This window comes from Phocoena phocoena, chromosome 9 (genome assembly GCF_963924675.1).
Source record: "Phocoena phocoena chromosome 9, mPhoPho1.1, whole genome shotgun sequence".
NCBI classification, from domain to species: Eukaryota; Metazoa; Chordata; class Mammalia; order Artiodactyla; family Phocoenidae; genus Phocoena; species Phocoena phocoena.
In genome coordinates, this window is record NC_089227.1 from 77,591,975 (window position 1) to 77,618,206 (window position 26,232).

The window sequence follows — 26,232 nt, forward strand, 5'->3', positions numbered from 1 at the left end:
CCTTCTTGAAGGTCAGTAGTTGTAAATAGCATTCATTAAGGCCACATGTACATTAACTCTGTGCTCTAACTATCTGTAGAAAAGTGACATGGAGATTATCTACTTCTTGGAAGATTATATGTTACAAATGGAACTGTTGACGAAGTTACTCTGTGTTCCTAGAGAAGATTGACTGAATTAGGTAGAATTCGAAAAATTTCTTTTGGTTATTTATCTAAAGGGGATGGCATATAATCATTGAGAAGTGCAGAGCAGTGATAGATCATTTCTAGTTATTTTTAACATTTGTGGCAATCTTTACATTCGTTTTATTAAGATCTGCTACTCTGTGAGGGGAAATCACAACCTTAATATTGATTGTCTTCTGAGTCTGTCAGTCTTCAAGTTCCTCACGTGGTAGTCATCAAATTACCTGTCTCAATACTTTTTAAAATGAGGCTCATAAACCTCAAACAAGGATGTGATGGATTTATCAGTGTGCATTCATGGAAGTACTTTTGCCATGGGCTGTGTTAAACTGTACCAAACCTCAAACAATGGGAAATACTGGGTAAAAACCTAGTGACATTTTCTCTGCCACTCCCCAAGGATCACCACGCTGTCTTTTCACTTCCATCTACATTTTTACTCATATTCCGTGGAGGTAAGACTGGGCCTTCTCCCTTAGGGCATGCGTCCCTTCTCCCAGGATGGGCACATAGAACAGCAAAGGCAGAAGGAAACTCCTATCTCCTGCCCTCGACCATCGGCACTGACTTTCGTGATTAGCTAATCACGAGACATGTCATAGGGAAAGAGGTGTCATGTTCTCCTCCTTTGTGCTTTTCCTTCATTTATTTCCTTTTCTTTTCCCACTTTTTTTCCTTTTTCCTCATGACATTCAACGCTTTGCCTATTAATCTTTTGCAATTTGCTCTGCAAGGCATACGCATTCCTATGTAGGAGGTATTCACTCTCCATATCCATTCATTTAAGTGATGAGAAGGTAAAGGACTTTGTGTGAGCTAAGTGTGTGAAGCTTTTACAACTTTTAGTGAGAAAAACATGTACTTTTGAAAAGCACAACCTAATTTGGTCTAAATGGCAGAATTTTTAAAAGTTTATTTTGCATTCCTCTGTAAATGGAGTCTAGGATTTGGAAACTGAAAGCACCCATTACATTTGACACCTTACTAAATTTAAGGATTAGAGGAATGAGTTTCCTATAGGCAGGGATGGCACCGTCTTTATTTGTATGTCCAAGAGTACCTGGAACCAAATAGATGAGAAGTGAATGTTGAAAATAAGTTTTTAAGTAAAAGAACATTTACCACTCCCTTAAGATGGAGATCACATTCTCATTCGTTATATGTGAGGATCCCGTGCATGTGAACTGAAGCGCTTACTTGTATTCTGTGTGACTCGACGTGGACTCCAGATTTGTCACCGCCTGGCTCACAGCCACAAGCTTGCAGAAACCCGATTGTCCTTCCTGGCCAGTGTTCCTTAAAGGATCAGTAACTGTGATCCAGATCACATGTAGCTTGTAGAAAGGAACCAGGGCATGCGCTTCATTCCTAAGGAAGGAAATGGGACCTCAACGTATTGTAGTTCTGAACTCCCCATAATCAAGGAAATTATATTTTTGTTACTATTTTATTACATTTATTGGTAGCTTGTATTTGGTGTCTGAATATATGTTGATCTGGAAGACACTTCTTGATTTTCAATCCAGATAATGAGCTTTATGGAGTGTAGATAAACTATTTTCAATACAAAATATAATGAAAACTTTGTGCAAATTAATAACTTATTCCATAGTCATTATGCAGCTTTATGTCTGAACACCAAGTAGTGTATATAAAATTAACTAGATTGTTATTTAAAAGATCCCGTCCTGGGCTTCCCTGGTGGCGCAGTGGTCGAGGGTCTGCCTGCCGATGCAGGGGACACGGGTTCATGCCCCAGTCCGGGAAGATCCCACATGCCGCGGAGCGGCTGGGCCTGTGAGCCATGGCCGCTGAGCCTGCGCGGTCCGGAGCCTGTGCTCCGCAATGGGAGAGGCCACGGCAGTGAGAGGTCCGCATACCGCAAAAAATAAAAATAAAAAAAGAAAAGATCCTGTCCTACCTTATAGAAGGGCAACCCTTTGGCAAGGTCATAGACTATATACGGAAGTACTGGTCTTTCTCTTGAATACATTCTAAAGTATATATCTTTTTTTCCATAAAATTCTGTATTTCAGCATCTAAAGATAAGATTCAGCGGCAGCTTTATTACATATTACTAAGCTATGATTATCAATAAGCAAAAGGAGTGTTTTAAAAATAAATTTCTAATTACAATGTAAATTTAAACTCTTAACCAAATTACTAATAAGCTTTTACAGACGTGTAAAGAAGAAAACAAAGGAATGAAAACCTGGTGGCAAGGAAATGTGAATTTCTTTTCAGAGTCCTACTTTATATTAATGCTGATGAAGTACCCACTGATTTCTACTGTTAAGGCAAGATAAACATAGGCGTCTGACCAAAATTGCCTGCACTATTTAGGAAGTAGTCCTTTGGGTATTTTGCAGCTAATAATTTTACGTTTTTCTCAGTTTCTCAGAGTTTTATGTTTTGTGTACATGCATAAAACTCTAATGCATTTTAAGATAGTTTCATCTTTGAGGAAGAGATAGTTCACTTTAAATCATTCTCACTCTGTACAAAGTGGGAGTGATTTTTGAACAAAATCTGCAAATGATATTGTCCAGAATCACTTTCCGTCTTTTAAAAACAGACTTGGGATTCATCAGAATCTAGGCTGAGGCAGTCCTGTTCCTCCACCTGTATAGTTTGTTAGCAGCTCACTTCTGAGATGCTTTGGTGGTCTTCTGCCATCTGGCGGACGCTAATAGAATTGTCACTAGACAGAGTAACGATGATGGAGCCTAGACCTGAATTAGAATACATTTTCTTATTCTGAATTCGTGGTTTTTGATAACGGAAGAATTGTCCTCTTGTTCCCAAAGGAACACCCCACCCTACATCCTCGATAAACAAAAAGTAGTATATAGTTTTAACAGTGAAAACTTCTGTCTCTAACTCATACAAAGTTATTCATATATTGATTTAAAGAGTATATGTGTATATATATTTATGTTTATGTTTATATGTATTTATGTTTCTCTGAATCATTCATATACCATTGCTAGCATAGCATACATATGCCAAAATATCTATTATTAAGTACTGTAATAAAATTTGTTTCCATTTATAAGGTCAATTGTTAGTTTTGGGTGCCCTCCCATGTTCACGAGAAAAACTACAGACTGATAGAGACAAAAAGCCTTTGTGGTCATATTCTGATTCTGCTGCTTGCATGTTTTCGTTGGATCCCGGAAATAGTTTTGGTAGTAGTGATGATTGGTTGGCTTAAGTAAACTGCGTGGTCTCGTCTAGTGGTTTGTAACTTCTGGTATCCCTTTAAAGCAAAGCCTGGATTCTGTATGCGAGCATAATATGCTCTACGAGCATCATCTTTGGCCTTAGAGACCTTTCTCTCCCTCTCTTTTGCAAATCTATCTGGCCTATGAAGAGATTATATTCATTACTTTGCCTTGTTAGCAGAGTATCATGAATTTTGTAATTTTTATCCTCACAGTTAGTCCAAATGATCACATTATGAATGTATTTCAGAAAGTATCAGAGTTTTCTTTCTGATGGGACTACATTTTTGGCATGATTCCCAGCATGGGTTTCAATTCATTTTAAGAAGTCCCTGAATGAGTTTCAGTATATTTTTTCAGCTAAGACAAACAAATCTTCTAATTCCCTGAAATTAACTGCTTAATCTATTTATGATGCCAAAGTGGGATTTTTGTCAGCAGGTCTGAAAAATATTGAAACAATAGTTTTAGTTGTTCTTCTCTGGTTTTCTGTGATAGGGAATTTTTAATCAGTTTAAGGATTTTCAAACAATAAAACGTCTGATAATAGACCATCTTTTATCATTGAAATTCCCCTCACCCTGAGCTAAGCATATTTGTCAGGTACCCAACAAGTGTAATAAAGACACCATAAACTTGAAGATATCCTTTGTTCCTTTATTTTTGAAAATGAATCAGTATGCCAGATATATTCAAGACAGTGTTCTGGGCAATACAGAAATAGGAAGCTCTGGTTCTTATGTTTATAATCTACTAAAGGAGTTAAGACCCATTCGGAAAAAATATATGTAATGGAACAGGCAATTATGCAATGAAATAATAGTGGTGAAACAAAACAGACAATTGAAAATGACAGAGATCACTTCAGCAGAGATCAAAGCGTGCGCTTGATCAAGACATTTCCTGAGTGGGAAGATCAGACGTCAACAAATAGAGATAGGAGGTGTCAACTGAAAAAAAAATGCACAACCTAAAAGTTGAGCGTTATGTTTTATTCGGCAAACATTGTAAGCACTTCAAGCCCAGGAGACAGGACTCTCAGATCACTCTGAGGGACTGCTCCGAAGAGGCAGAGGGGGAGCCAGGATATACAGGAGTTTTTGCAACAAAGACCAGGTAGTCAGAACATCAAAAGATTACCTACTGTTAATTAAAGAAAACCAGATATCTCAAGTTAAGGAATTTAGCATTTTTCTATGTATCGGAGGATGCACGAGTCTGGGCTCACTGAAATCATTCCTTTGATATGCACCTCAGCTATCTGGGGTCAGTTTCCTGTACACTGTCATTCTGAGTTTCCTCAGGGGGCACTGTTGGGGCAGCTGTAATGTGATGGCTTGACGGCTGCAACATTCTTTGTTCACTGATATGGCGGGCAATATTTTTCATTCACAGAAGGAAGGAAGAAGTATCTCAGATACAGGAAATGGCATGAACAAAAGTGCCACAGTGGGAAAGTGTAACTTTTTACCCTTTATTAAAATACAACAAAAATGTTCACAGAATATGTCTCACTTGTTGAAATCCTAGAGAGTGACAGTTGTATCGATAACTGTACTTTTTTTTTCTCTGAAGTTTGTAGTTCAGAACCAGAAAATGTTCAAGCTGACCCAGAGAATTATACCAGCCTTCTTGTTACGTGGGAGAGACCTCGAGTAGTTTATGATACCATGATTGAGAAGTTCGCAGTTCTGTACCAGCAGTTAGAGGGAGAAGACCAAACCAAGCATGAGTTTTTGACAGATGGCTATCAAGACTTGGTAACTATAAAATCAATTGTTTCGTGTATTGTAGTTTAATTTTTAGGGTAAGAACTTAAAATGATTGTATATTGTTGCCTTTCATGACTTTAGACTTTGTACGAAGCTCTCTAGTGGGGTGAACGGGACACAGAAGCTATATTTAACTATGTCAGAACTTACAGTGGTTGACACTAGGTTCTTACTAATGTTTTGAATTACATGGAGACCACAGCTTTGCCAACAGCAACATTGTAGAGTAGACACTTATGGAAGACTTAGAACTGGAGATCATCTAGTGCAGCCTTTCTTTACAAAGAAAAGGACTCAAAGAACAGTTAAATACTTTATGCTCTCCCCATTGGGGAAAGAATTGGGCCTGGAATGTCAGTGCTCTGATACCCTCGTATGTTGTTTCCCCATCATACTGAATCAGCACAAGGGAAATAGAGTAGGGGTCTTGAAAGTCCTTTTCTTTGCATCAAATTTCCAAGTAACAGGGCTTCCCTGGTGGCGCAGTTGTTGAGAGTCCGCCTGCCGATGCAGGGGACACGGGTTCGTGCTCCGGTCCGGGAAGATCCCACATGCCGCGGAGCGGCTGGGTCCGTGAGCCATGGCCGCTGGGCCAGCGCATCTGGAGCCTGTGCTCCGCAGCGGGAGAGACCACAACAGTGAGAGGCCCGCGTACCGCAAAAAAAAAAAAAAAAAATTTCCAAGTAACAGATGTGAAGTCAATTGAGATAGAACTCTGGGGACATGAGGCAGGTAATCCTTAGTAAAGGATCCACGTCCTCTTGCTCCCCACCCATGCACAAGAATTAAAGAAAATGAAGTACAGATTCCTTCTGTGACCTGAACATCTCAGTATTAAGCTTTGCCCTGGAAGGGAGGTGTTGAGGTATAGCTGAGAAAACCCCTCGAGAAAGCCCCCAGTATAGGTCCAAGACATTGAACTCTGAATACAGACACTCACTGGGGTGTCACTCAAGCCCTAGGAACCTGCATTTAAACAAAAGCTGGTGTTGAATATTATATAAACAAAATAATGAGATTTGTAACAACTTTTTAATTCAGATGTCTAGAACAAAGACACTATGAATTGAGAAAGTTGTGGGATTTATGAGAATATACTATTTTTCACTCCATAATGATGTGAAGATAATAATTCTATTTACATAGAAATTTTAAATAAATATTTAAAACACGAAATTTTCTAATACTAGATCTGATTTGTAAAAGAAAAAAAAAGTGTAGTTTTCCAGTATCTCCCTAATTCACAAATATCACAAGTTCAACTTAACAACATTGCATGGAATTTTTTCTCAGGCTAATAAAATATAAATTTTTCTATTGACAAATGAGAAAATCTTTTCTAAGCACCGATGTCTAGCATGTTAGTACTCCTATGAGAATAATACATTTGTACAATTACTGCCACCTTTCTTTTAGGGTGCTATTCTTAATAATTTACTGCCCAATATGAGTTATGTTCTTCAAATCGTAGCCATATGCACTAATGGCTTATATGGAAAATACAGCGACCAGCTGATTGTGGACATGCCTTCCAATGACCCTGGTAAGTGACCCCCTGATATGCCTTATCTAAGTAAACGAGGCTAGTTTAATTTATGAATGCATTGGTGCTTTCTCTCTGACTTTATATTCTTCTGGCCAAAAGGCAAAATGATTTCCTTTATAGTCTGGATCATCAGGTAATTTTGTAAAGCATGGAACTCATTTTTCATTCAGCAGACATGGTGCAGTACAAAAAGTAAATTTATTCTTAATATTGAAGTTTTCTATTTGTAAAATAAGAACAGCAAAACCTATGGTAATGTCTGCACTGGCCACCAAATGAAAATAGCTAAGTAAATATAAAGCCTTTGATTTTGGAAAATAAAGAGTTGGTTTCATTTGTGTTTATTTCCTCTTTCAGCCCCCAAAGCATTTTGTAGTAAGTATATACGTGATTCAAGGATCATGTGAGGTACTTTGAAATATCTATACAAAGCATCTCAAAAGTCTATCTTAGATATTTTAATCCACTTTTTATAATTTGGTGGGGGAGGGGGAGCTTTCCTCTTAGTATTATTCCATAAAAGCAAACAAAAAAATTGTTTCTAATTGTATTTCATTTGCATGCATCTTCTCTAAGTATCACAGGAAAATCTTTGATCTCAAGGCATATGCAATAATTGAATGAAGTGCTGACCATCGTAATTTGACAATTTACAAATTTACATAACTAAATTAAAGCCTTCCTTTTGTTAGTATAAGCATTTTTAAAGTGATAGAATGGAATTATATATGTACGTATGTGTGTATGCGTATATATATATATACACACATACACATCATGCACATGCATGTTCATAAATATATGCAAACATACATACACAAATGTAAATATTCTTTGCCCATCCCTATCATGAGGCTACTCACTGAAATTTTCACAAGTTTTTAATGGCGATGGTTACAAGTGATATTAATTGTAGCGTATTTTACTTTTACATATGGAAGGAAAACTGATGTCTGTCGATTTGCCTTTGTGGTCTATATGCCATAGCAGGGCTGTAATCTATTACAAGCTCATTCATTGGTTACCCCATCATAGTTGTTCTCATTAGTTGAACTTTTAAGTTAAAGAATATATGTCAGAGCGTTAGATGTTAGATTATGGATCCTTCCAAACCACAGGCTACAAAACTTGCCAAGATATTTCCCAAGTTAGAGCATTGATGGCTAACGAATATTACTACTTTCATGATGGCAAAATCATTATTTAATAATATTTCTTATAATCTGCCTCATGTCCTGGGTATAACCATCTTTCCTATTGCTTTTATTTAGCATTATTTTTCAAAAGCAGGGTTTTTTAAAATGGAATGTGAGCTCTAAGTCTTATTGAAAGGTGAGTATCAAATTAACTGACCGTGGTTTCACTGTACCATATCATGCCCCTCCATTGAATGTCATCCTTCACCAAAGTTCCCCATATTGATCCATGCCCAAAATGACATCAGTAGCAGTGTACCATTGACCATGTTGGCCAATATCATATGTGAATTGTTTAACTGTGGTATATAAAAATCTCCTCTAATATATTGAATGCATTCACTTAACTTTACTATCTTGGTTTGATTATACCACTCTAATTTCTGAACATAAAAAAATTTCCCAGGAGTTTACAAAAAATAATTCTCGCTATTTATGTTGTACACTTTCTTACTCTAGCCACTATGCTAAAAGTTTAGACTTTCTGAATTTTTTTGTTTTTTATTTTTGAGAGAGAAGCTTATTGCATATGGAAAAGCAGATCAAATGTCTATTTTCTACAGAAGTGATTTCTGAGTGATCCTTTTAGACTGAGTCTGTACTGGCACAAAGTATAACGTACTTGTATCATTTGTAGCACTTACACCATTTGTACAAAATAATACGTATTATAACTTAATTTCTATTTGTTCAAAGGATCGGGACACCATTGAACTAATGAGGTGCTAGCTTGGACACATCATTTAATCTCCATGGATATCCCAGTCCCTTAGAGCATTTTGTACATGTTTTGGTAAAAGATGGTATTTGATTTGATATTTTACTATGATATTACTCTTAAAAGCCAAGGGTTAAAAACTTAGTTTATTACTTAGTTATTTCTACCAAAAAGCCCTTTGTCAAAAACCAATTTACCCAAAGTTTGGGCTCTTCCTATTTTTATAAAGAAAATATTAGTTCTTTCTTAGAACTCATTCTTTCTGATTGTGAAGACTACAATGGCATTTCAGCCCATATATTTTCAGTTCATTATTGAAATTACATTACCTTAAAGATTGTTTCTTTGGTAAATATATCACAGTAAAAGTCTTGACAGCAGTTCTATCCTGTGGTTTAGTGTGGTAGTACCTACAAGACTTGTAAATTTTATGATTTATGTGGCTAATATAGATGTAAGTGGCTTTTGAGTTTGCTGCTTATTTCATGGTTTTTATTAGTACCATTTCATCCTGTTAATCATGTTGTTTCATTACCTTAGTAACATTGTAATGTACCCTATTGAATTATTCTATTATTTTGGGTAAGCTGTTTCCTAAATACTGTACTGTTTGTTGCTTTTGTTTAAAAGGAATGAAGGAGATCACTTACACTTGCCCTCATTCCTTCCGTCACAGATTTTAAATATTCTAATCAATATCTGTGAAGGAAAACTCAATCTTCCAAATTGTGCATTTAACTTTGGCTAATTTGATTAATTTATCACTTGTGCGTTTTAATTACATTTGTTGTTGTGTACAACAGTATCACCATAAATTAGTGTCCATTAAATTTATTATAAATCGCTATTTTAAGATAAATGCATAAACTCATGTCCAGAAACAATTTAAATTTGTCGAGGAAACCTTTTTAAGGTTAAACAAAATGGATATTCTTTTTAAAAACTTTTTTAGAATTTTTTCTTTTTTATTTGGTTGTAACTAAAATAATGCTCGTTTCTATAATGTAGATCTAATTATGAAATAGTTATAGAGGACATTATTTAAGTACATGTTTTAGGGCCTTGATAATTATATGTGTTAAATGCATGGTGAATTGGATCAACACATTTTCCTGTATTGTGTGCTTTTCATTTGTATAACAATTGTCTTTGTTAAATCACTATATATTGTCCTTATTCAGCCTGTACCATACTACACTACAGGAGTTATTATATAATGATATTTAAAAATCACACTTCAAAGAGATTGCAGTTTACATTGCTTTTGCCTTTTTGCACTGTGAAACTTGGCTTAAAACCTTCAAACAATTAAATAAGCCTTGCTTGCCAACCTACATCAGTGTTGCTTTTTTGTGTTATGGAATGTTAATGTGTGACTAACATGCTCTTTTAGAAAATCTAACATTGCATGTGCCTCAAAACAAAACCAGAACGAACCAATAGGTTTTGTTCTATTATCACATAAATGTGAATTTTAAGTGTTCAGTCAAAAAACTATATTGACAATCTTCACTATTGGACTTTTTGTATCCTTCATGGAGTCTGTTTTGATGAAGTGAGAAGATTCTGTAAACCAGTATAATTTTTTATCTGTTTAATGTATGTGCCTGAGTCAGACCAGTGGCCACTAAAACATTAGTTATTATTTGCAAGAAAACAGCAGGCCAAAGTGTACCCATTCTGAGACCTTGTGCCAATCAGCAGCGCTAGACCTTGAGTGCTATGAGCTGTCAGACCCAGGATTATGGCTCGGATTCTCCAGGGAGATAGAAACAACCTTTCAAAATTATTTTATTTCAAAATTGTTCTGAAGAGGCTCAGCAAAACACTTCTAGATTATTTTGGGCAGGGCTATTAACGTGTTCCTGGGCAACCCCAGAATTTCGGTCAATTCAAATGATCTGAGTCTAGTAGGAAACCAAAATGAAGATCCTTCAAAGTGGGTTTTTACGTACCAACACGAAGGCACCCATACTTGGGTGCCATATTCACCCATGAATGTGCCATGAAATAAAGAAGGATCAAAGCGCTACTTGGACCCATAGGTTCTGCCCCTAGGGCCTGAAGGGGCCCAAAGGAAACTTCTTGCTTCTTATTGCGGTAAACAGCAAAGCCAGTTATAGTAGAACTCACTGATCCTGATACACGTTAGAGGATATGATTGAGTAGAATTATGTATTTTAACTTAATAGGAAACATAATCTATACAGTTAAGTTATGCTCTGGTCAAACGATAAAAATTAATCGAATGCAATACACACAGAGAGTACTGAAAGAAAAGAAAATCAGTCCTCAATGTAATAATTATATACACCCCACCCCAACCCTGACAATAAATAAGAGAATTATCTTTGCTCATTAAAAGTATAAAGTTAGGTGAAGTTAGATCAGTTTTTAAAAACACTTCTGTAAGAACGTTGAAGAGAATGGACTCTCACTGAGACGTTTTTCGGTAGCCTCTTAACAGAGAAAAATCTGTATAATATATATATCACTTAACAAGCAGTTGATTATGATTTGCCCTTAATAATGTTGAAGTATTTTAAAAGTGCATGAAAAGGATACATAAGGATACATAAAATTACGTATTGTTTTACATGCTGAAATGGGAGATTTTTACATGCATGAACTTCTCTAATTGTAGTTTTTAAAAAATCATATTAAAGGTTTTTTTATTTCTCTCTCACAGTTTAGTTGCCACCCATTTTAAAATTCACATATATTGGTTTCCTTGGAGGTTATAGAGACACAGTTTCAGACTATTGAAATCACTTTAATTTAAAAATATAAAGAATAAAGAGCATGAAAAACAGGGTGGGAAAGGGTTTCACAGAGACAAAAATAGAAAAAGGAGAACACTAATGATCCAAATGAAAGTTTTCAAATTCCTTCTTTTAACAAGAAAAAAATAATAATTGAGAGTTAAGGTTTAAGACTATGATTGTTTCCCATGAATATTTTCATTTTTATAGCATCGAAAATTATTCAGGGTAAGTAACTTTAAAATAATTAAATAGTCAAGAGTATTAATTTTATCTAAATCTTCATGGGGCCTGGGCTTACTTCTATGTTTTACTTGAGTTCTCGTCTAAATAGAATTCGGGCACATAACTATATCTTATAGTTTTACATTTCTTAATACCTAGAAACTTTATCATAAAAATAAACTCAAGAAAGTCTATATTGTAAAACAGGCCTGATTTGTGATAAATATTTAATGTTAGTTCAGTTATGCCTTTGAAAATTCTATAGACTATGCATTTCCTTTGAGGATCTATAGAGGCATAAAAAATAGAATATAAGCAGCTGTAGGATAGTGAAGAGCATAAACTTCGGAGATGGAATGAGATTCTCTAAAATAATAGGCATAAGAAGGGCATCTTTGTAATAATGCTCAAGCCCTCACAGTTACCCTGTCTCCCATCTTCCTGATGCAGCTTGGATGAAGAGTGAGGAAAAGTGGTCCTCGAGCTCCTCAGTAATTTGGCAGTGGGGCTACATTCCTTGTTGGAAAGAGGGAACCAGCTCCTTATCTTTCCTAACATTTACTGACGGGTCTTGTTTTAGGATTGAGATAGCCAGGGACTAGAAATATGCTGATTCTAGCCAGTTGGGAAAATCAGACTTAAATGATCCTAGTCATTATATTCCTCGCATAGATGGCATCAGTTGAGTATCCCTGGGAAGAAGGTGTGGGGCTAACCCCGGTCAGTCCTTCCTGCTGCCAATCCAGGCTGGACCTGCTGGAAAACATTCTTCCTTTTATCTGGTGCAGTACCCTGTGCACAAATACGTATGAGCCCAAATCTGAAGAATAAAAAGACCTACTTGAGCTTCAGTCAGAAGTGGACCTGGAGGAATAAGTAGTTGAATAAGAAAATAAATCCGTCAATTCTCCCCTGGCATTTTCCCAACTATACTTTTATCAGCCATGCTAAGAATGAAAGTAAGTCTACACTGATGAAAAATTACTTGGGTTTCTTTACCCCCAGTAATATCAGCCTCACTGTCCCCTTCTCCCTTCTGAGCTTCAATCACAGTTAGGGTGAGAATAGGGAAGGGAGTTGGAGTGGAGGATAGAGATGAAGGTTTTGAGCAGTTTACTGTACGTTTATGTAGTGTTGTGTTATGTAACATTCAGTAGCCTTGAAAACTGAAATTCGAAATTTTTATTTTGGGCAATTCTGTATTTTCCAAACTAACAGTCTTTCTTTTCCCTTTTCCCTCTTTCATCCAACGGTTGACCCATAAGGCTGAAATCGTTGAATAAAAATGTTAATAATTTTGTTTTTAATTTTGTAGAACTTGACCTCTTTCCTGAATTAATTGGAACTGAAGAAATAATTAAGGTATCATAGCTACTTTTTATTCAAGTGCTTTAAAATTAAGAAGTCTGGTTTGGATTACCGGTTAGGTTTCAGATGTTGCATTAATAAAAAGTTCATGTTGCATTATTCATTGTTTGTGGGATTAGTTGCTGAGCTTTGTAGATAGACATGTAATTAATATACATGATTTTTTTATGAAGAAGTTGGAAGGCACTTTAATTGGTATGATTTTTAAAAAGAGATAGAAAAGGTTTGTTGATAATTAGAAAAACAGTGAACTTTAAAAATAATGATAGCTATGAACTATAGCCACAAATTGAAATTTTTTCATGTTCAAATGTTTCTAAAAGACTAAAATAATATTTAAGCAATCCTTAATATTAGTACAGCTTATTTTTAACTAACTTAACCAATGATTGACAGATTGATAATAAATATGAGTCAAAGTATAAATTGTATATATTCTTTTGCCCATTTAATTTGATTATTTTTGTTTGGACTACTTATATTATAAATGTGTGTTGTTAGCACAAGGTCCTTTAAGTAAATGGGCACTTAAGGATATTTATAAATTTTGTTTGGACTACTCATATTATAAATGTCAGTTGCTAGCTCAAGGTCCCTTAAGTAAATGGGCATCTAAGGATAGTTATAAATTTTAACATTGTCTTAATTTTTGAAATAGAGCGAAAATGACTGTTTGTGTCTTATATTCAAAATTTCATCCTAAGCCCAAGTGTGCTATTCATTATAACTGAGACTATATGTTAAAGCCAGATTCTGTTGTTAATGATAGTATGAATTTGTCCATAAGTACATATATGTGTATGAGCTGGTAACTTGTGAAAACTAATTCCACTATCTAGTAATAAATAGCAATTAGGTTGTGTTTTCACAGATATAATTACCTCAGTAATTTATTTATCTTATGGCAATTCTCTCTTACAAAGGACTATTTTACCAAAATGACCAGTCCGCATTTCATCAAGAGTTCACAGAACTCAGCTAAAGATATCTCTGTGTGTCTGTGTGTGTTTGCATGCACGCATGTGTGCACATGCATGTGGATATGAATATACCTAGAAATGATTACCAGAATCAAGTCAAAGGCAAGAAAAAGAAATTATCTTTACAAATCATTGGTTTTTGTCTTAGCCAGTTTGGGCTGCTATAACAAAATACCATGAACTAAGTGGCTTATAAACAGCAAACATTTATTTCTCACAGTTCTGGAACCTGGGAGTCTGAGATCAGGGCACCAGCACTGCCGGGTTCTGATGAGAGCCCCTTCTGGATTGTTGACTACAGACTTCTTGTTGTGTCTTCACATGGTGGAGAGCAGAGCAGAAGAAGCAATCTTTCATGACTCTTAATATAAGGAAGGGCACTAATCCCATTCATGAGGGTTCCACCTTATGACCTCATCTAATACTAATGACCTCCCAAAGGCCCCACCTCCTAAGACCATCACTTTTGGGGTGTAGGGTTTCAACATGTGAATTTAGGGGGGACACAAACACAGTTCATAACACTATTCACTTTCATCGATTCATGCAGGAATGAATGATAGAGGTTGGCAAACATCTGGAATGTATCAGTGATGGTTCTAAGCTTGAATATGGAAATGAATAGTTTGGGAGATGTTTCTCAAATTCTCTTCCAATAGGAATGCATGACTTTGAAAGACAAAGTATCTCCAGCACAATCAAGGCTTTACAATAAAAAAATTTTAATAGAAGTTGTGAAGGATAACAGGTGTGATCCTTTATAATATAAGTAGTCCAAACCATAGTGAAAGAGAGATTCACAATAACTCCATAAGAAGTTATAGGAAACAGTGTCCATTAAAATATTTGTGGTTTCAGATATGTATAAAGTAACCTTAGAACATGAATCATATATTCTTCTTGAAATGTTGACATGAGATAATATGACCTCATAGAGATGTACAAGACTTAGTTGGGTGGGATTAATGAAAGGTCCATCACTTTCACCAGATTTTAAGAGGTATCTGAACCTCACAGTCTAAAATCTGCTAGAAAAGAAAGCAATGAAAGGGATATGTGTGTTTAATGTGTGTATAGTTTTTTTTCCAAAAGATCAAATAGAAGAAAAGGTGAGTGGCATTATGTTTTAAGAACAAGTTTATAGACATCTACGTAGCTTGTGATAGGAGGATGATAAAGGAGGTTTGTGTGGGAATCTAAGAAAAGAGGAAGAGAAGCAGTGTTACTGTGGGATTTGATAGAAATTGTCAGATCATATAGAGAAGATAGATGACATGTGTTTTGGGAACTTAACTGTGAAGAGAAGGGGAGAGGTAAAATGAATACTAGACGTTGAATTAGAGATTTTCCTTTATGTTCCTTTTAAATAGGAGAGATCTGAGTTTAAGCTGATGAGAATGATCCATTCAAGAAAGCGAAAAATTTAAAATACAAAATAGAGGGAAATAGTTGTATTCAGTTCCCGAGAAGATGATAGAGAATGGATTAGAACGCAAATGTAGGAAATAGAAAGGAAGGGGAACATCTCTTCAGTTACAACAGGATGAGAGAGGCAGGGGTGGATTTTGTTGGTCCCGGTTTTTGATGTTTTAACATTAGGAAGAGGTGTGTTTTTGTCTAGTGGCTTCTACTTTCTCTATAACCAGGAAAGCCGTCTGCTGAGAATGAGGAGAGAAGGAAATGGAGATTTGAATAGAGCAGAAAAAAAGTTTGAAAGTCTTGATAAAGGGTAAGAGTGTGGAGTTATACCAGAAAACTAGGCAAATATGCAGATTTGCAAAAATGAGGAAGAGTTCAGAAACTCCTTATTGCTAAGTTGAACATTGATCCTCAGAGAAACTCTGGATCAGATTATAAAACAAGTGTTTGTGAGAACTTCTAAGGAAAGAAGAGTATCTTTCACCAAGAGCGAGTCAAGACAAACTATTCTTATTTCCTTTTACATGAAGTTTCTAGGCTTGAAGATTAGGGGAATATTTATTCAGGAAATTATTTGATAAAATCTCCTGGTTGTCCTTGTGAACAAGGCATCAAACACAATGCAAAATTTTATCAAGAAATACCACTGGTGAGGAAATGTATCTGGGGAATCTAAGAGAATATCCATTTTTAACGACTCACTTCTCAGGGTTGTCACATGTGCCTTAAAATTTTAAAAAATACTTAAAACCAACTGAATAATTAAGCTCTGGATAATGATGCAGACATTAAGCTTGAAAGCTTGTGTTTCATACAGGGCCACTTTCCGTGTGTATGAGACAAAAGCCCATGAGCACACGTGGTTAAAGATTCAGATTCTTTCTACTGATATTGGTCACGTTCTCACTGACTAATTTGTACTCGGTAGCTTTTTTCTTTTTCTAAGGCACGTGGCCTTAAGAGGTCTAATAGATGGCAGTGCTAACAAACTTACAGAATCATGTCCCATGTGGACAAAAAATATCATATCTTGATACGTTTGGCAATTTAGTTTTCTAAACATATGATTAGATGTTTTATGAAATGCACAGTTTAAAGAAAAAAAGAAAGCCTGGGTTTTGGTTGACATCTAGCCAGATAACTCCTGGGCCATTATAGTGATTAAGTGTCCATGAAAGACTGGGTCACCTGAATAGTGTTTCTAAAGGAGACACGAAATTTAATGACCAGTACTAGAACCATATTTTGACAAGTTGTCTTTAAAATGTCTGCCTCCGTCTAAGATGAAATTCTCAGGGAAAAGTATTTAAAACAAAATAATAAACAAAACCAAAAACCTCTTCCAGTCCTAAACCTTCCTCTTATGATGGCTTAAAAATTGTGATGTATACAATGAAATATTCTGAATATACAGCTACTTTTGTCTTTGAAGTAAGTTGTTTCATTGCCGTTTCACAGCACAAGAAGCTAATTGCTATTTAGCTTGTTGCCAGATGAACTGAACAGAGAAATATAAACACAAGAAAATAAATACTGTGTTACATAACACTCTCAGTAAGTAAATACCACTACAATGTGTCTTTTTTTCAAAGTTGTGGTATTTATTAATTTACTTCCTTTCATCAAATAAAATAAAATAAAGTGGCCATAAATAAGATGTTTTCATTAAGTTTAGTTACTCTCCCTCAAGGGTGGATAATAATGGTTATAGGATAGTCATGGCTTCTACGGGGTGGTGCTTTATGTGACGTTCCCAAAATCCCACAAGTGAAGATTCACAGCATAATGCAGTATAAGATATTATTAAGATTTCATTTTTCTCTTATTTCCTTATGTCCCATTAAATCTTATTTGTTTTTCAAAGGAGGAAGAAGAGGGAAAGAACACTGAAGAAGACACTGTTGTGAATCCTGGTAGAGACGGTACCACAAACCAGATCAGGAAAAAGGAACCCCAGATTCCTACCACAACAAACTACAACCAAGTAGGGATGAAATACAATGAGGCCAAGACTAACCGGTCCCCAGTAGGAGGAAGTGAATTCTCTGGAAAGGGTGATATTCCCAACACATCCTTAGATTCCACTTCCCAACCAGCCACTGAATTAGACCCAGAAAAAGATGTTCCTTTGACTTCACAGACTGTGACCCAGCTACCATCTCTCACTCTGGCAGGCACTTCAGCCTCTTTAAGTGATGGCTCTAAAACTGTTCTCAGATTTCCACAGATGAACTTGTCTGGGACTGTGGAATATTCAAATACAGTTTCTGTAATGGAATCTCAAGAGGTATCTACTGATATCAGTGGGGAAGAGAGTTTATTGACCAATTTCAAGCTCAGTACGGAAGCCGATGATTCTTCAGGCTCCAGTCCTGCAACTTCCGCTGTGCCGTTCGTTTCTGAGAGCATATCCCATGGGTATGTGTTTTCTTCAGAAATCCCGGAGGCAGTCACATACGATGTCCTTATACCAGAATCTACGAGAAATGCTTCAGAATATTCAGCCTCCTCAGGTTCGGAAGAATCTCTAAAGGATCCTTCCGTTGATGGAAATGTGTGGTTTCCTAGTACTACAGATGTGACAACACTGCCCGACGTTGGATCAGGTAGAGAGAGCTTCCTCCAGACTAATTACACCAAGATGGATATTGATGAATCTGAGAAGACAGCTGAGTCCTCTCCTCCAGGCCCACTGGTGTCACAGGGTCCCTTGGTCACAGATACGGAAATGCCACACTATTCTACCTTTGCGTACTTCCCAACTGAGGTAACACCTCATGCTTTTACTCCATCCTCTGGACAAGCCGATTCGGTCCCCACCATCAACCTGGCACACCCGCAGACAACTCAACCAGTATACAATGGTGAGACACCTCTCCAACCTTCCTACAGTAGTGAAGTCTTTCCTCTAGTCACCCCTTTGTTGCTTGACAATCAGATTCTCAACACTACCCCTGCTGCTTCAAGTAGTGACTTGGCCTTGCATGCTACGCCTGTATTTCCCGGTGTCGGTGTGTCATTTGAATCCATCCTGTCTTCCTATGATGGTGCGCCTTTGCTTCCGTTTTCCTCTGCTTCCTTCAGTAGTGAATTGTTTCACCATGTTTCTCAAATCCTTCCACAAGTTACTTCAGCTCTTGAGAGTGATAAGGTGTCCCTGCATGCTTCTCTGCCAGTGGCTGGGGGTGATTCGCTATTAGAGCCCAGCCTTGCTCCATATTCTGATGTGGTGTCACATCAGACCGCTACTCATGCTGCCTCAGAGACCTTGGAATTCGGTGGTAGTGAACCTGGTGTGCTTTATAAAACGCTTATGTATTCTCAAGCTGAACCGTCCAGCGGTGATGTTATGATGCACGCACGTTCTTCAGGGCCTGAACCTTCTTATGCCTTAACTAATGATGAGGGCTCCCAATACCTCTTCAGTGCTCCTTACAGTTCTGCAGTACCTGTGCATGAGTCTATTCAGGGTTCCTTACTTAGCAGCCCTAACCACGTACCGATGCCTGAGTCTCCCTTAGTAACCCCAAGCGCACCGTTGCCGCAGCCTACTCATGGCCTCTCTGGTGATGGGGAGTGGTCTGGAGCCTCCTCTGATAGTGAATTCCTTTTATCTGACACAGATGGTCTGACAGCCCTTAACGTGTCTTCACCTGTTTCTGTAGCTGAATTTACATATCCAGCATCTATGTTTGGGGATGATAACAAGCTGCTTTCTAAAAGTGACATAATAAATGGAAATGAGACGGAACCACACATTTCTTCTTTCAGTGAGCTGATTTACCCTTCTGAAAGCACAGTCATGCCCGACCTGTATGATAATGTAAATAAGTTGAATGCATCTTTACAAGAATCCCCTGTTTGCACTTCTAGCACAAAGGGCATCCTCCCAGGGCTTCTTGCTTTTACTGCTACTAAGGTTTTTGATCATGAGATTAGTCAAGTTCCAGAAAATAACTTTCCAGTTCAGTCTTCACACGCTGTATCTCAAGCATTTGGTGATACTTCGCTTAAACCTGTGCTTAGTGCAAGCTCAGAGCCAGCATCCTCTGACCCTGCTTCTAGTGAAATGTTATCTCCTTCAACTCAGCTCTTATTTCATGAGCCCTCAGCTTCTTTTAATACTGAAGTATTGCTGCAACCTTCCTTTCAGGCTTCTGATGTTGACACGTTGCTTAAAACTGCTCTTCCAGCTGTGCCTAGTGATCCAATATTGGTTGAAACCCCCAAGGTTGATCACATTAGTTCTACAATATTGCATCTCATGGCATCAAATTCCACTTCAAGGGAAAACACGCTGCACGCTACATCTGTACCAGTCTCTGATGTATCGCCTACTTCTAATATGCACGCTGCTTCACTTCAAGGTTTAACCATTTCTTACGCAAGTGAGAAATATTTTGAACCAGTTTTGCTTAAAAGCGAAAGTTCCCAGCAAGCGGTACCTTCATTGTACAGTAATGATGAGTCGTTCCAAACTGCCAATTTGGAGCTTAACCAGGCCACCCCCCGAGAAGGAAGGCATGCATTTGCTACTCCCGTTTTATCAGTTGATGCACCACCAGATACGCTTATAAATAAGCTTGTTTACTCTGATGAAGTCTTCACCTCTGCCAAGGGTTCTATGTCTGATGAGGTATTGGCTGGTATTCCAACAGTTGTTTCTGATACAGTTGTAACTGCTGATCATTCTGTCCCTTTAGGAAACGTGTATGTTTCCATTTCAGTTATTTCTCCCAACAAAGATGGTTCTGTAACCACAACCAAGTTGCTGTTTCCTTCTAGAACAACTTCCGAGCTGACTCAAAGTGCCAGATCTGATGCTGATTTAGTGGGTGGTGGTGACGATGGTGATACTGATGATTACGATGATGATGGTTATGATGGCAGAGATAGAGATGGCTTATCCCTAAATAAGTGTATGTCGTGCTCCTCCTATAGAGAATCACAGGAAAAGGTAATGAATGATTCAGACACCCAGGAAAACAGTCTTGTGGATCTGAATAACCCAGTCTCGTACTCACTATCTGAGAATTCTGAAGAAGGAAATAAAGTCACAGGTGTAATATCAGACAGTCAGACTGATGTGGACAGAAGTCCTGATAAATCACCACCAACAAATGTGCCACCCCAGAAGCGCAGTGATGGAAAACAGGAAAATGACATTCAGACTGGTAATGCCCTGCTTCCTTTCAGCCCAGAATCTAAAGCTTGGGCAGTTCCTACAAGTGACGAAGAGAGTGGATCAGGGCAAGCCACCTCAGATAGCCTTAATGATAACGAGACTTCCACAGATTTCAGTTTTCCAGATATTAATGAAAAAGATGGTGATGGGGTCCTGGAAGCAGGTGACTCAGAAATAACTCCTGGATCCCCACAGCCCTCAACACCGACTGTTAATAGCAGGCACTCAGAAGTATTCAACATTTCAGAGGCAGGTTAGTTATGGATCCAAGGGATAGATTGAGGTGTGGTGGCCTTTTGCCTCAAAAAATAGAAAAATCGTGGGAAGAGAAGTTTGGTAAAATGGCCATCATTTTTTAAAATCAAGATATTCACAAATCAATTTACAGTTTTTAAAATATGATTTTACTCATTATTTCAAATGCATACTCAATGTGTTTCGATCCTTAAGTTAACACTCTCCAAAATAGATAGGGTGATTTTATTTATTGTCAATTTTTTTGTATTCTGCAAGATACCTATTACATGTGAGAGCAATTATTGTGGGCATAATACATTTTCAGTACGCTGCTTTTTAAATGATAGATTGGAGTGTGTTTTAGATGATTTTAATTTTAAGGTTTACTCATATTCTAAAATAAGTTGTCAACTAATTCTATTGAATTATAAAACGAATTATAAACTGATAATAATATGATACATGTATCACCTCTCTCTGACCCACCCAATGGAAAGGAGTTAGATAATTGCACATCCACATCAGCTTGGGGGCTTTAAAAGAAGTCCTATTGCTAAGTTTTGAGAGTTAATGGTAAGATTTTTTTTAAGATTTTAATTTTTAAAAATTGTCTTTGTTTGATTACCTTAATGTTGCCTAAAGAGGGCAGTGTGAACTAACAAAATACATTCTACTTTATACTTGCTGTTATACACCTTTCTAAGAAGTTAAATAACGGCCATTAATATGCATAGTATGTATAGGTATTGTATGACAAGATGTACAACACTAGAAGATTTTCTGTAGAAATGCATTTCATTTGTTAATGTATTTTATGCAAATTAATTTATCAGCCAGATGTTTCTTCGAGCAGATTGCTTGCAGCATATAAAATACAGATGTTTGCTTTAGATGCCAATGGGGGAGAAAAGGGGAAATTCAAAACCATTAAGAATATGAAATACTAGATAATTTCATTGCATTGATCATAAGAGTTTTATAATTTGCTTTTATTACATTTTAAGGCATTTTTAAAATCAACAATGAAAATATTTAAATCTCAACAGTAAGTCAAAAGATAGGCTAAAGTAAATCTTGCACTCTTATTGCGTAAAAGTAGGTATGTAAAATCCAGAACATAGACAACAATCTCATTAGTATAGTTTTCCTCTTTGTTGTTTCCATCCCTTGAATTAGTTATCTACTTTTCCTTCAGTGCAGCAGCAATTAAAAGTTTGTACATTTTGACAGAGAAGTTTTTCTACATTCTGACTTGATACCTGTTTAACATTTCGTTCCAGTTTAAACATTTACATTCTGTTATGTGAAAATGAGTAAGGAATTCATGAATCACCATATTTCATTAGTGTTGCCCTGTATATGAATTGTTATCTGGCTTCAAATATAGTCCTTGTGTTTTTTTAATTTTTATTAGATTTATTTAGAAATAAAACATCAGGAATCCATCCATTTTTCTGTCTTTTTAGGTAGTGACATCATCTGTATGTTCTTGCTAGATTATGCTGTTATGGAAAGACTATATATACTGTAAAATGCCAAACCTTAAATTATTGACTAAAACTTAGCAATTCCTCTTCAATGCACTAATTAGATTGATTTAATTTGAGTATGTTCTCCCACTGATGAGGAAAACAATACAAATATAACATCTAACAGCAGCAAGTAACATAATTAATGAAGTAAATAAGATCATACAGGATTAGGGGAAAATTCTTGCCTATTTTTAAAACATATCTGTAAAAAAATCATATGTAGTCTGTCTTATCCAATAATTGAATATGCCTCTTTATCAAATGCACATAGACTAATTCTGAAGCTTATCATTTTATTACCTACTTCTAGAATGTAGAATAATTTACAAGACATGCTCGTCAAAATAATATAGATAAGGCAGATCTTAGTATCTGCAATTTATGAATGCATAAACTGAGTCCCAAAGATACGAGATTGCTTGATCTAGGTCACATAGGGAGTTAATAAAAAACTGAGACTGGAAACATGTGTCATTGGTGTCTGTCTCTTAGGGACTACGTTTTCATGATTGAGAACAATAAAATATATATAATGCTTAATTTGTAATACCAAAATTCTAGTGTTTTATTCTCAAAGTGAATTTTAAAATATTAATCTTAGTTCTTTTTTTCTAATTGTCTATTAGCACATTTTTGTCTTATCATTTAGGTAACTCATATACACTACAGAGCCATATCCAAAAAGATATTTAGTGTCAACTAATGAATATAAAAATCAGTATAACTAGTTGTTCCTCATTATAGTATATACAAAGCAGCCAGTGGATTGTCTACTTTCATGTGGTATCTCATCTTATATCAAATATCTAAGTTTCATTATATGTAATTACCATGGATTTATCATTCTAACTCCCTAATTTAAAGGTTTGTTTTAAAATCAGACATCCCAGAGAACTTATGAGAAAAGTCTATATACAGGACTCTGTGTGTGTGCATGTGTGTGTATAGTGCATGTATATAGAGTGTATGATATATATGTGGTAATTTGTTATATATTTTATGTGTTATATATCTTACATATGTATCACATATTTGATCAGACATATCTCATATATATGTATGCACATACATCTATATAAATGAGATATGTATGTATCTAGATACATATATATATACACATACACCTATATACATACTGCAGTGAATATTTGTGGTCATTGAAGACCAGTATAATTATATAACCTCACTTTGCATGTAAGTTAATGTACATCATTGGTTCTTAAACTTTAATGTGGATCAGAATCACCCAGAGGACTTGTTAAAACACAGATTGCTGGGTCTTAGCCACAGAGTTTCTGATTCAGTAGATTTGGGATGGTTGGAGAGGGGCTGAAAATGTGCATTTCTAACAAGTTCCAGGTGATGTCGATGCCGCTATTCTGGGGGACACACTTCAAGTATGACTGAAATAGACAATAATACTAACCTGCATTTGTAATTTCTAGGTACCAGGGACTTTGCTAAGTGGCTTATTTCCTTTGTTAACCACAAACTTTTTACTTAGGTAACAATAATTACAATAGGAAACAATGTAAAGACAATTCTGTATAAAGCAAGATGCTTTCCTAAATTTCTTTTAAAAATACCGGTACATTCACCGTCAGATTATTTAGGCTTCTAGATGAGTCTCCCTACAATATGTAATGACCAGAGCATATGATTAACATAATAAGAGGTAAAGTTCAGCCTTCTCTCACAAGAACATTAACTACAGCTCAGGGATCAGTTGACTTACTGATTACTGACTTACATATATACATATATATATATATATATATATATATATATATATATATATATATGGCTAAGGGGGTGGGTTACAATATTGACTTACAATATTCCCACTTTTTATACAGCTTTATTATTTCTAGTCACAACTTTGAATTCTGTTTTTTTCTAGCAAATCCTTCCATAGTTATAAAAACAAACATCTTGGGACATTTGGTTGTCACTTATAGATGCATTTCCTATATGAGTGGATTAAGTTCTTGACCCTTTCTGCATCATCTCTTCTTACAGAAGGAAGCTATCATTTTAACTCTTAAGTTCTCTCCAGTTAGATATATTTCAATGCTATATTTATGAATTTGTGACTATCAAATTCATTGTCAAATATTTTCAACTAAATTGATAATATTTTCAATTAAATAGATTGCTGTTGTCTCATATCACTAAGAGTAAGATACTTGGTATAAAAGCACCAAATGTACCAAATGTGTAGGAGGCAATGTAGACTCTGATGAGGGGCTTAAACTTCGTTATTCCAGAAGTTCTACAGGTAGACAGGATAAGGGCTGTTACTTTGCAGCAGTGTCAGCGTATCATCCTGGTAGAATGGTTCTAATGTCCAATCATCTTGGTTTCACACTGCACACACCTCAAAGTAAAAGGGAAGAATTGTGACTGGCCACTGACACCCTGCAGTTCTGAAACTTTTTTTTAACAACTTAGAATGATAGCTTCAGTTGCAGTGATTTTGAAAATGCTAGAATAATAATGTACCTGATTGGTCACAAAAATAGTTATTTGCCATCTATTAAAATTAACCAAAGGACAGAATTTAGACATTTTCATAATTTACACTTGCATATTTAAAAAGAATTTCTTAGATCTGTGCATTCCTTTCAATTTATATGCAATAGTATTTTTATTGTTGATAAAGAATAACAGTTGGTAAGAAGGGCATTCAAAATAACATCTTAAAAGCAACCTACTTTTAAATGTTAAATAGTTTGCTGGATTGAAGGGTTATCCTAATGTAAGGAGGGTTATCCTAAGATTCTCTCTTCATGAAATTATTAATTGCTCCTAATTATTTACCTAACTGTGGGATTAAAAATATTTCCATTACAATTAATTTTGGGAAATCAAGATTATATGTGGTGACTCAGTAAGTAGCACTGTTTTTCCTGATCATTTTATTTAGAAACTGAATAGTTTTCTTATTTTAATATTTTCATGTCCCTTTTAATAAGCTTTTCAAGGCAATATTATACCTCTTGCCATGGCACCTCTTCCAGGGTACCAATCTTTGTTGGGATATTATAGTTCTTCAGCTCTGATAGGCTGCCTTACTTTATTTTTCTCTTTTTTTGTGAGTTTATTAGTTTGTTTTTGAAGTATAATTGATCTATAACACTATGTTAGTCCCTGTTACACAACATAGTGATTTGCTATTTCTGTACATTTCAAACTGATCACCACAATAAGTCTAGTTACGATCTGTCACCATACAAAGATATTACATAGTTATTGACTGAATTCCCCACACTGTTTATTTCATTCCCATGACTCACTTATTTTGCAACTGGATAGCCTGCCTTACTTTTTAAGCTTTGTGTTACTTAATTTAGCTTATGATCATAGACCTTGCTTGTCTCATAGAGTCGAAATTTTAAAGGTAAGCAACAGCAGTGAAGATTGCAGTTATTCGGTTGAAAAATGTGCTTTTCCTTAAGCTTAAATATCAACTTTCTCAATTTTCTCCGACTACAGAGGCCAGTAATAGTAGCCATGAGTCTCGTATTGGTCTAGCTGAGGGGTTGGAATCCGAGAAGAAGGCAGTTATACCCCTTGTGATCGTGTCAGCCCTGACTTTTATCTGTCTAGTGGTTCTTGTGGGTATTCTCATCTACTGGAGGTAAGTTGAGTGTTTGTTTTGGATATGCATTTCATAAAGCTCAGATTTTGCCTTTGTTTTACCTGAATGCTTTTCAAAGCATATTCAAAATTCCCTTTACTTGAGAGCTACCATTAATTTATCCAGGTAACTATGAGTAAGGTGAATTTGTGAATCCAAAGACATAATAATAAAAGATTTGACTGTTCTTCATACTTCTGTCAAACAATTAAAGGCGAAATGGAGGAACTTTGGTTTCAG

General features: G+C 36.0%; 1 protein-coding gene across 1 annotated transcript in view; it reads left to right on the top strand.

Moving 5' to 3' along the window:
- Positions 1-26,232, top strand: part of PTPRZ1 (protein tyrosine phosphatase receptor type Z1) — a 170,622-nt gene that overhangs the window by 112,200 nt on the left and 32,190 nt on the right. Inside the window, exons 9-13 of the mRNA XM_065883374.1 lie at positions 4,988-5,172; positions 6,601-6,727; positions 12,947-12,993; positions 17,263-20,836; positions 25,848-25,992. Coding sequence (XP_065739446.1) covers positions 4,988-5,172; positions 6,601-6,727; positions 12,947-12,993; positions 17,263-20,836; positions 25,848-25,992 — 4,078 coding nt within the window. The remainder of the gene's footprint in view (positions 1-4,987; positions 5,173-6,600; positions 6,728-12,946; positions 12,994-17,262; positions 20,837-25,847; positions 25,993-26,232) is intronic.